The sequence below is a fragment of the Alligator sinensis genome, unplaced genomic scaffold (assembly GCF_000455745.1).
Source record: "Alligator sinensis unplaced genomic scaffold, ASM45574v1 scaffold63_1, whole genome shotgun sequence".
Classification (NCBI taxonomy): Eukaryota; Metazoa; Chordata; order Crocodylia; family Alligatoridae; genus Alligator; species Alligator sinensis.
In genome coordinates, this window is record NW_005842811.1 from 185386 (window position 1) to 195284 (window position 9899).

General features: G+C 48.7%; 1 protein-coding gene across 3 annotated transcripts in view; it reads left to right on the forward strand.

Moving 5' to 3' along the window:
- CC2D1B (coiled-coil and C2 domain containing 1B) overlaps positions 1-9899 on the forward strand; it is a 50718-nt gene that overhangs the window by 23200 nt on the left and 17619 nt on the right. For all 3 annotated transcript variants that reach the window (XM_006035177.2, XM_025191341.1, XM_025191342.1), the window contains 6 exons: positions 64-159; positions 510-640; positions 1453-1525; positions 4869-4993; positions 5719-5920; positions 9498-9670. In XM_006035177.2, coding sequence (XP_006035239.1) covers positions 64-159; positions 510-640; positions 1453-1525; positions 4869-4993; positions 5719-5920; positions 9498-9670 — 800 coding nt within the window. The remainder of the gene's footprint in view (positions 1-63; positions 160-509; positions 641-1452; positions 1526-4868; positions 4994-5718; positions 5921-9497; positions 9671-9899) is intronic.

Sequence of the window (9899 nt, forward strand, 5' to 3'; positions counted from 1 at the left end):
CTGACTTGCTCTCTGTGGAACATGCTCTGAAAGGTCTCACGCTCTTCTTTCCTCCCCTCGCAGACATTGAAGGCCCTGAAAAGACACAGGCTCTGTCTAAACGAGTGGTACCTGTTCCTGAAAAAAGTTCTGAAAGTCTTGTAATGTCTGAAGCTTCAGGTAGGATTTGTAACACAGGATTTCTCTGTACGGGATTACAGAAATCATAGGGCTGATGGGGACCTCAAGAACCCATTCCCCTGCACTGAGGTAGAATGGGGTCATCCCTAGCTGATCACATTCTTGCATGATGTTTAGGGACAATAATTAGGAGTGAATAAGCACTTGCTACTAAAGAAAGAGCTTTAATAATTAGATGATGATGAAACTGTGTGCTGCTTTGAGTGGCCACTAGTAGGGTTTCGGTTCTGAATTAACGGCTGTGTTGAAGGGTGAGGCATGGAAAGAACACAGACAGCCAGTGCAGGTTCTGAAATGTTGATTGTTTCATTGTCTTCATTATTTCAAAGTTTCCCCACAGCAGCCGAAAACAGTACTGGAAGCTTTGCAGCAGAGGCTGGAGAAATACCGGTCTGCAGCAGCACAGGCAAAGGCCAATGGGGATGATCGGAAAGGCAGGATGCATGAGAGGCTAGCCAAGGTAAGTGCTGTGCTTCCCTGTGTGTGGCACCTCTACCTTGGTGGAATGTTTTACGGACCAAGGAGGTAGGCTCCCCTGAAATGTAGTGTACAGCTCAAGGAGGAGACCTTTTATCCAGACACTGGTAGAAGTTCAAGCTTGGGGAGGAAAAATGTTCTGTACATTGCCCCTGCATAAATGTAGGACTGAGGTAACTGTTGACTGGATGCTGAGATTCTAGGGGAGATTAGGTTTTTGAACCCTTATGCCATCTTTTCTGGCTGTGTAATACAATATCCAGTCCACTTAACTTTTGACAACTTTGGTCTCTGTGCCAGAAGGCAGTGATGCTGCTTTGAAGGTGGCAGCATTAGTGCTTCTAAGTGGTATCTGTGATGTAGTGTTAGACATGTGTTGAGCTAGTTATGTGAGCATCTTCAAGACACAAGCCTCCATTTCTTTGTGCCTGAATGCAGGAGCATAGACATCTAAGTGACCTATTGTGGGTACAAATAATTGTTGGTGCAAAATCAGAGGCTCAATGAAACAAGACTGGGCTGGAATAGACAGCTTAAATTTTCCAGTCCCTAGAGTTCTGAAGCTTTTTAACTGTTTGGGTGTGTTTTACCATGTGTGTTGCTCAGTGGGCAGGAGCAGTCATTCTCCTTAAAGGCTTTTCTTTTATCTGCTTGCCACATGCTGCTGTGCAGTCCACCCAGTGCAGAGGACCTTATGTTCTGCCACCATGTTTGTTTTAGCTTGAGTGTAAAATGATTTGCTGATTTACAATAGCCAAAGCCAGCCTGCATCCTAACTAACATCTCTGATTACAGCAATACCAAGATGCTATAAGGGCCCATAAAGCAGGGAGAAAAGTGAATTTTGCTGAATTACCTGTTCCCCCTGGTAAGTGAGTACTTGAAATGTCCTAGCACTGACACCTGCCTACTAGCTAGGTGCTTGGGCACTCCTGTTGGTATTGCTTCACCAGTCCTTACTCCTGTGTCACAGGGAGGCCAGCCTAGCTGCATGACAGCACTGAAAATACACTGTGGGATTGCTCATCCCTATGCTTGTTAACTTTCAAGTGGGGGCATACTGCTGGCAGTTAACCTTGCTTGTTAGGCAGTGCGAGTATTTGAATGGTGCTCCTGCCCAGCCTGACTCAGGAAGAACAAGGAGATCAGTTTATCAAAATGCGAGGGCTTGAGGGCTCACCCACTATCCGCCTGTGCTAGCCCTGCTTGGGGAAGGTTGAACAGTGGAAATACTTGTTCTTCATTTTATTTGAATGGAATTTTGAAACCTGTGGAAACACTGTCAGATCTTTCCAGTTCCAGAGGAGCTACAAGTCTTTTAGCATTTTTTTGTCTCAGAGCATTTAACATGTATTAGAGGTGCACCAATATATCAGTCACAACTCGGATTGGAACCGATTAAAAGGAAAATGAACAATATCGGCTTTTTTTGGCTGGTGTAGCTGACAGTGTCACTGATAAATGCCACGTGTATGCATGCACATGGCCAGAAATGCAGCCCAGCGACTTGGAGAGCAGTGCCCTGCTGGTATGTCTGTGGAGCGCAAGGAGCGTGGGGACAGGAAGGGGCATGGGGAGGCAGATCAAGGCCCCCACGGTGAGGGAAGGAGTGGGGCAGGGACAAGTGCTGCCCAGCCAGGGCAGTGAATGAGACTCTGGGGTTGGGAGTGGGATGGAACCACGGGTGGCTTGTCTAGGGCGAGGATGGAGGGCTCCCCACCACTGTGTGCCCCCCTAGCATGTACACAGAGGGCATGGGGGACATGTTTCCCCCCCCCCCCCCCACACACACCCCCTCATGGGGCAGAGGATGGGTTGCCCGCTGTGGGTTTGGGGCCAGGTGCTGTGCCAGTCTCTTCCCAGCAAGGAGGCTAGGCTGGGGCTGGGAGTGAGGAAGGCTCTGCTGCACAGGGTGGGCAGTGGCCACCGCACTGGGAGGGGTTGCTACGGGGCAGGGGCTACGGGAAATTTTTGGGTTGCTATAGTCCTCGAGCTCCCTTTTGGCGCTGCCCATGCTGGGGGTACTCTGCTCTACTACCTTTCCCTTGGGAGCCCTGTGCTGGCCACGCGTCCCCTGCCTGCCCCACAGCAGGGGTCTCCCGAGGGAAAGGCAACAGAGTGGAGTACCCCAAGCAGGGGTGGCGCTAGGCCGGGCTATAGCCACCCCTCCCAGCATTGCCGCTGCCTCCCACCCCACCCTGTGCAGCAGTGCCCACCCCACTCCCAGCACTGGCCCAGGTCCCCTGCCAGGAAGAAGCTGGCACAAGCTCTGGCCCCGAGCCCACAGCAGGCAGCCCACCTCCACCCTGTACATAAATCTGGGGGGCACATGCCTCCCCCGGGGTGTGTGCACTGGCAGGGACCTGCCCCTGCCCCCCACAACAAACTGCTCACAGCTCTGTCCTGCTCCCAGCCCCGGATCCCATGCACTGCCCTGCCTGGGCAGCACCTACCCCTGTGGACCACAGAGCCCAGTAATCTCTCTTCATCCCTGTGACAAGCTTTTTAGTAGCAATGATGTTTTAATGTTTAAAAAACAGCACTTGTGGAACGTTGCCTGTTGCCTTTAAATGTCAGTGCCTGTGAGGGGGAGTTCGTGTGTGTGTGTGTGTAAACCCGTGGGAGCATGACATAATTCCTCAGATTCCTTAAGTTTCTTGGCTGCCTAAGTGTTTTCAAACCACTCTTAAGAGTATGTGGCTTACAAAGAGTAAGATAAATACCAGACACTGAAGCCCTCGGTGAGATTGTGCTGCAGCAGATAGATGCACTGATAAGAGGTGACAGGCCTTAATTTAGTCATGGATCAGGTGCCATATAAGCAGCAAAAGCACAGTTTTCCTCATGCTGCCCCACCAGAATGCTTCAACCCTTTCCATTTCCTTGGAATGGCCATCTCTAGGGTTAGTTTCATACCCAGTCAGTCCATGGTACCTCTGGTGAGACCTGGCTATAACTACCTTTTAGTGACATGGATGCTACCCACCGGCCAACTAATAGTAGTAACTTTAGGTCACTGCTGATCTGAACTGGATTTCAACTAGCAACCTAGAGATTCAAGTCTTCACCTCCCATTTTCAAAGCCTCCCTCAAAACAATGGAAAATAGTTCAAAGAACTGTAAGTAAGTGTAAGAGTTTTGCTGGGCCGTAACCTCTGAGCTCCAGTGGGATGTAGCTTTGCTCTTTAAGTGCTGGTGGTCCAGTGAAACATCAAGACCTCCGAGATGCTCTGTCTGTTAACATATGGGGCAGCAGTAACTGTGACTTGCATTACATCACATAAGTGGCTCAGCAGAGGAGTGGATAACAAAAACCTGTATAGGATGTACTGTGCTGGTGGCAGTGCTTTTTGTACCTACCCAACAATATAAAAATACCAAAGGGGCTAATTTCTTACTTGATCACAGCTTTATGTTCAGAGGATCCTGCTTCACTTCAGCTCTTTGTGATTAGCAATTAATGCTTTTATTCAGTCTGAAAATCTGGGGTTTCTTAAACTAAAAGGCATTCATTCTAGGCAGGGTGGTTTGATTTCAAACCATCAGCGATCCTTTTGTTTACCCAGGCTTTGTCCAGCCTTTCTTTTCTAGAACAAAGTCCTAGACCTTCAAGTCCATTTAGTCCCTGAAATTGTAGATTTGGAATGCTGTAATGAGGGCAGTTTATTCCTGCTAATGGATATAGTTGTGTTTAATGAAACTGCTGCAAACATCTTGTAAATGTTAATACCAGTGATAACCCGTAGTGGTTACCAGAGAAACAAGGGGGTAGCAAGGATTAAAGATTGCTTTGGTCAAGACCTGCTGTTCAGGCCTAGCATGCAACAAAAAGCTCTCCTAGATTGGAGAGGCAGTGCAGGTCTAACAGTCTGGTAGCTTGCAATTTAAGCCGTGGCTAGGAGCGTTTAGTGCCAGTGGGAAGATGGAAATGTTGGCTTTTGAATGGTGCAGTGGGTTTTTCTCTGCCTTCAGTGATTCAGCAGGTGTTGCGCAGTGAAATTATGTGGGTGTTAAGTTGTTGGATGAGCACAGATGCTTTCAGAAGTAGCTAACTTTTTCTAAGTTCTGGTCCTGAAATGATGATGAGAGAAAAAGGAACACTTATTTGCCAAGCTAGTAGTAACCTGTCTAGGAAGGGAAAGGGCAGCGTGAAGAGAAAACTAAGGATTTGTTTATTCAACTGTTTTGAGTTCTGTTCCCTTCCTCTCCAGGATTTCCTCCTATTCCCGGTATGGCACCCACAGATGGCAGTGGCACAATAGCTGCAGTGCTGGAAAGCGCCAACCAACTGGCCAACATGGAAGAGATGGAAAACGAAGATGATGAGGGGGAGGAGGTTTGAAGTTCTTCTTAGTATTTTATCATTAACATACTGTATCTTCCAGAGATTGGGGAAGAAACGATTGGATTTCCAGCTCTGAGGAATGCAGGATCCAGGTCTCTGGGGGGACAGTAAGAATAGGCCTTGGGATATAGTGGTGGGGAGATCTCAAAGGGATATTTTCAGAGTCTCTGGAGCTGTGATTTGTGTTGCATCTGTTCTTATGTGGGTTTTGCCTTCAAAATGAGTGCCTTGCTGTGGGCCAGTTCCTCCCCTCACTCACCATCTGCCTCCAGGGAGCTCTCAGCTCTGTGAGCTCACCAGGGTGTCTAGTGCTTACACACTGCCTGGCAAGCTGCATTATACCATAAGGCTTTGGGTTGGTTCTTTCCACACATCTTGTGGCTGGCTGGCTTGTCTCATGTTTCTAGTTTTCAGATGAAAAATACCTTGACTGTTTTTTCCCATCTTCATCTGCCTTTCTCTGGAGGCAGCTCCATGCCCAATCTCTCTCTTGTTCCTTGCGAGCATCCAAGCCTCTCTCAGTGCATGTCAGCTGCAAGTCGACGCGTTACTGCTTGTAGGCCCTATGAATTCAACTTGCCAACTGGGGTGTTGTGTTCCTCTGTGGAACAGCAGGAGGCTGATGTTGTGGAATGTGTCCATGAATGTTTGAGCCGCTGTTCTAAGCTTTGCCTTGGGTTTTATGCATTTAACATTAATTTTTTTTGCCATGCTAGCGCGAACCTCCCACACAGGCCCCAGTTGCCAAAAAGCCTGCTCAGCTGCCTGAGAAGCCAACGCAGATTGTTAAACCAATTATGGTGCCATTTGCTGGAGCCCGAGAAAGCTCTCCCGAGCACATGAAAAGAGCCATGTCGCCATCCACCCCTGCCAAAGCACTGGGCAAAGACGGATCAGTTGAGCATCTCTCCCCATCAGGTAAGAACAAAGGGCTGGTCACTTCCAGCAGTGCACATGCCATGTCTTTTAGATTAGATGTGCTTAATGTTGCCTTACTGGTCTGGAGAGAAGTACTGCTGTTGGGCTGGAATGTGCAGCTTTGGGTCACTTCAATAGGAACTGCTCTCCACGTGCTTGATGGAGAGCAGGTGCAGGCCAGCTGCGTGGCTCTGCTTTCAGGGGGTAGTTTGGGTGACTATAGGATGATGAGTTCTTTCACATTTGTGTAATAAGGCTGTATACGTAAAGTTTCACTTGGGCATCCGATAGCTACTGAACTAAAAATATATTCTCATGTCAGCGGATGGCTTGCCTGTCCAGACCATTGGCTGAGCTGACATAAGATTCTTCCCCCAGGAGTGGCTGTTTCCCTACTTCTTTCCACCTGAGGATCTCAGTGTGCTACAAACAGTATTGAATTCATCCCCATAACCCTCCTGCCAGGTTGCCAAATACCTCCCTGCAAAATACTCGTGTTACAGGTGGAGATCTAGAGGCTCAGAGATGAAGTGCCAGGTTCAAATGACTCGGCCAGGTTGTGGCCAAGGTGTGACTAGGACCAAAACTCCTTGCTTGTCTGTGCTGTGCCTGTGCCTTACCCTAAGTTCATTCTCCTTTTCTCATTCAGCCTTTGATAGATTCTCCAGACCAAAGGAAAACATTCACAGAGCCCCTCTGGCCAGCTGTGCAATGCAGGACTTCTGGGGAGCAGGGAGGTGTTCCTGAGTGCCGCACTGACCAGCTCGCACTCCCTCTCCATTGGTGAAATTCTGTGGCCTGTGTCAGAAAGCAAGTCAGGCTGGAGAAACATAAATCTTTGAGCCTCCATGAGCTGTGTTTTGCCCTGTTTTTGCTGCCTCGATTTAAATGTATAGATGGAGCTCCCCGGACCTAATCTGTCTATTAAGGAATGATTCTCCTTCCCCTTTTATTTAAAAAAAAAAAAAAAAAAAAAAGTGATACCTGATCTTTCCACAAGTGCTGGGTCTCGTCTGCACAAGAATGCTGCCGCTGCCACCAGAAGTTTGGGCACCAGTCAGCAGCTACCATAAGAAGCTGCCAGCCTGCCTGGCTCCTGCAAGATGTCTGTGGTTCCTGTGCTGGCAGAATGTAACATGAATCTGAGGGGGCCACAGCAGCCAGCAGAAGCCATGGATGGGTCTGGGCACGCATCGGCTCAGCTGTTAGGTGACAGCATTAGCCTTTTGTCATTCACAGAGCCTGTGTTACTTTGCCATTAGGAAGAAGCTGTTTGTGGATTGACCAGGCCTTACTCATGGATATCTAGACCTCAGGCTGCCAGCCCAGCAGTGGCACCCTCATGCGCACCCCACAGTTGCTACCTCTTGGACTAGAAGCAGTGGAGCTGAGCCCACCATGGTGTCAAGGGCACGCTAATTATCATTCCTGAGCTTCAATGCCAGTTTCTGCCCTCAGCACCAAGTGGACTCTGCTGTACTGCTGCTGGTCTGGGAAGCAGTATGTGCGCAGTGCTGTGGCACGTTTGAGGGCACCACTGATGGTCACGGTAAGTTTATGGTCTAGGCATGACCTACTCTCAAATAGGGAAGAACAGCATGAACCTGGACTCATCCACTCTGGTTCTTGTCGTAGGCTCCTCAGGATTTTCAGTCAGTGCCAATGTTTTGCCTTGGTTAAACTAGGTTGGGCAGTCAGTGTGCCTGCGTAAGCCAACCCTAGACCCCACCCTTCAATAGCATCGCCCTCTGCTATTCAGAGGTAACATATAGGGGCATGCAGCAGAGGCAACAGTCACCGTGTTGCACTGTGCCTCACTCTTACATGAACTAGGTGCACTTTATTGACTTGTGTGCTCTGTTGTCCCTTGAGTGGCAAAAAATGGGCATCCATGGTTCTCTTCCACTCACTCTCAGGATGGACTAGTGAGATGCATCCAGAAAAGGCAGCTCAGTTTAAGGCAGCGGTTCTCAACTGGTGTGCCCTGCATGCTTCCTTGCAGGCAGGTGAGGAAACAACAGCGACTGGAGCACATGCTCTTCCACCACCCTTCTCAGTCTGACCCCACATGCTTCCAGATACGGAGGTGCGTCAGACAGGTGGGACTATCTTGTGTCCCTGTGTTACCAGGGGAGTATGCAGGGTCAGACCAGGAAGGGCTATGGAAAAAGCATGTGCTTCGGCTGCAGCCCTTTGCACTGCCTGGCCAGAGGAGTTGGGCTGGGCTGGAGCAGTCCTGTGCACCACCTGGCTGGAGGAGTTGAGTGTGGGGAAACCAAGGTGGGTAAGACCTCCCTTCCCACCCCACCCACCCCAGGGGCACAAAGGAGCTTTGCCAAAGATGTGAAACTCTTTACTTATGCCTCTGCTCCTGCCTGTTTGAGGTATATCAGAAAACTAATACAGGCCACAGCGTGCAGCAGCACCTGGTTGAGAAAAACCGAGGTAGGTGGAGGCAGCACAACAGTGGTTCTCAGCCAAGAGTGTTGCCAAATTCAGAGAAGTTGTGAAGAGTGCCCTGATTCAAATGATTGAGAACTACTGGTTTAAGGCCTGTACTGTGACAGTGTGGCTGCAGAGGCTGAGAAGGAAAGCAAGGCCTTGCTCAGGCAGCTGTCTGCAGAGCATTCTTGAAGATACCTATGGCTCTGTTTCTAGGACCACGCGGGCTTCTGCCTGTTCAGACTGAATTAAAACCTGGGCAAACAACCTTATCTAATCAGTTTGTATTTGGCCAGCTGGACAGCTTGTGCACACAGCAACAGTGCTGCTGGCTTCTCTCTGAGAAAGGGAATAAGTGCTAGTCAGTTGACCTATATTCTTGCTGCCATTAATAGCTTCACCAGCCCGCTCGGTGCGTTTGTATAGCAGGGATGCCATCTTTTGCAAGTGCATCACTTGGGTAATCACACTCATGTACTGAAGTAGTGAGTGCAATAAAAGAATCCAGGGAAATAGACACATAATCACCGCACATTTCTTTCTAAGCCAACAAAAGTATGGAAAAAGCCAGGTTCTTTGGATCATGATTTTCAAGCGATCCATCCTAAATATAACAGCTGTCCCAACTGTTGAAGTGTGGAGAGAGTGACCCAAAAGAAAGTTACATTAGGGTATAAAAGAAAAATGTGAGTATCCATTGTGCCTACAGGGTTTGTGTGTGCACATGTGCAGGAAAACCCCTGGCTCAGGGTCATCAGTTGTTTTTTGGAATTGGAAATTGGGCCTAAATTTTTAATTCAGCTCAGCAGTAACCTCTGTTTCCCCATCTGTAAAGTCGTGACAGCATCTCCCAGGTGTGTTGTGATGTTCTACATGAAGGGTTGTAGGTTTGTGTTCTTTGAGGTTCCTGGATGTGTGGTGCCATGGTGGAAGAGGTAGTATTAAGTTTTGGGACTAGTGTGAAAATGAAATCATCCATTGTGTAGTGGTTGCATCTCAAACTGCCCGGGAGGTATCAGTCAAAACCAGCTGTCAGCTAATGACATTTTCTTTGCCATCAGTCAAACGGAGTGAACACACTTCGGGGTGGAGGGTGATGTCAGGTGGCTGTTCTTATATGGCTGTTCCTTGTCAGCTAGGGAACAGCTGGAATTTCTGGAGAACAGGAAGAAGCAGTACATGAAGGCAGCAATCAAAGCAAAACAGGCAAACGACCTTGAACAAGCCAAGCTGTTTCTGCGGACAGCAAAAAGCTTTGACCCAAAGATCGAGCAGGCAAAATGCGGCAAATCTGTTGATATTTCCAAGGTTAGTAGAATCTATAAATAACATGTTCTGCTTTGCCCCTTAGGCATCTCAAATGTGTGGTTGTCTTGGAAGTCCCTCTCTGCTGTCAAACACATTTTGGAGCAAACCCAGTGCTAGGCAAAGCAGTCAGATAACCGCGCCAGGGACTAGAGGCATCTGTGCACTCACAAAGGGAGCAGTGGGAATGCCCTTTCCTACCACAGGGCTACTGTTCCTACTCTTCCTGCCC